General features: G+C 62.8%; 1 protein-coding gene across 1 annotated transcript in view; it reads right to left on the bottom strand.

The window, feature by feature from the left end:
- Positions 1-148, bottom strand: part of BARHL1 (BarH like homeobox 1) — a 4,609-nt gene extending 4,461 nt beyond the window's left edge. Inside the window, exon 1 of the mRNA XM_009287026.1 lies at positions 69-148. Coding sequence (XP_009285301.1) covers positions 69-148 — 80 coding nt within the window. The remainder of the gene's footprint in view (positions 1-68) is intronic.
- Between the last annotated feature and the right edge of the window lie 1,235 nt (positions 149-1,383).

Below are 1,383 nucleotides of genomic sequence, written 5' to 3'. Positions count from 1 at the left end.
CCTTCCTCTTCACTGGGCCGAGAGGGAGGAAGAGAGGCCGGGTCAGGGCAGGAAGGGAAGGGAAATACCCTCGAAAGAGGCGGGTAACCCACTGCAGCCGTAAGCCGGAGGAGACGGGCTCGGGCACCGAATCGGGCTCACGGCGCATTCGCCCTGCAACCCCGTGAATTTTAACCCCGGCTGCCCACGGGGGACTCACGGGGTCCCCGAACCGGGCCCGGCCTTTCCCCGTGCCAAGGGCCTGAGAGCGGGGCCGGAGCGCCGGGCTGTGCTGCGGGGAGCCCCGGCCCGGCCCGGCCCCGCCGCCCTCCTGCCCAGAAAAGCCCCCGGGTCTCCCTCTCCCCTCATTTCTCAGGGCGCAGGATCCTGCTCTGGCCTTATTCCCCCAAACCCAACAGCTTTCTCGATGCTTGGGTATTTTTTCCCCTTCTTTTCTCTCTCTCTCTCTCTCTTTTTTTTTTCTTTTTTAAAACCCAAACCAAAACCAACCCAAAAAGAAAATTATGAGCCCACATTTTTGGAGGGGAAAGTCGCCGGGGTGGTGCTGCTTCTCCCCGTCCGCGGAGGAGCCTCCGTCCTCCCGGGGATGCTGCCGGGGCACGGAACAAACCTCCCCTCTCCAGGGCGCACAACGAAACACCGGGGAAGGGGCTCGGCAAGCCCGTGCCCGTGCCGTTATTTCTCTTAAAAAATGCCGAATGAGACGGGCTGGCGGCGGTTCGTTACCGCGGGCGGTACATGCGCACCGGCGGAGCGGCGCGGAGATTTACGCCGCGAAACGTTAGTAGGTGACGGGAAAATTGCCGAGCAGGGGGGAAAAAAAAAAAAAAAGAGGAAGAAAATAAATCCGTGTTTGTGCTCGCCTTCTGCAGCTGGAGATTAGGTAGCAAAAAGGCTCAGTTTATACAAATCGGCGGCGTTTGGGGTTTTTTACGGGGGTTTATGTTAAATTTGCTGGTGGCGGGTGTTAGCAGGGACAGGGCTGGAGCCGAACGCGAGCTGATTTCTCTCTGTAGGAAGACAATAATCCGGTTAATTGAGCCACCGGGGAGCGAACCCCTTCAACCAGAAATCCCGGCTCTGGCCGAGCAGGCAGAGCCCGAGCCGGGGACGAGCCTTAAACACGGAGACCCGGCTCCGGTTCCCGGGGAAAGCGGCAGCCCCGGCACCGCCCGAGAAGGGGCCGGATCCGGACCGGGCAGGGCGGGGGGTCCCGGCCCCGCTCCCTCCCGGGAAAGGCCCGAAACTTTGTGCGGAGTTTTTTTTTTTTCCGCGGAGGAAAGCCGGGTCCGGCCTCCCGCGCCCCGGGGAAGGCAAATCCCTTCCCCCCCGCCGACCCCCCGGGCCCGGGGGGGCCGCTCCCCCGGGGGCGGGGGCGGGCCC

Source organism: Aptenodytes forsteri, unplaced genomic scaffold, assembly GCF_000699145.1.
Source record: "Aptenodytes forsteri isolate BGI_AS27 unplaced genomic scaffold, ASM69914v1 Scaffold136, whole genome shotgun sequence".
NCBI classification, from domain to species: Eukaryota; Metazoa; Chordata; class Aves; order Sphenisciformes; family Spheniscidae; genus Aptenodytes; species Aptenodytes forsteri.
The sequence above is the reverse complement of the archived record's forward strand: the minus strand, read 5'-3'. Positions and strand labels throughout refer to the sequence as shown.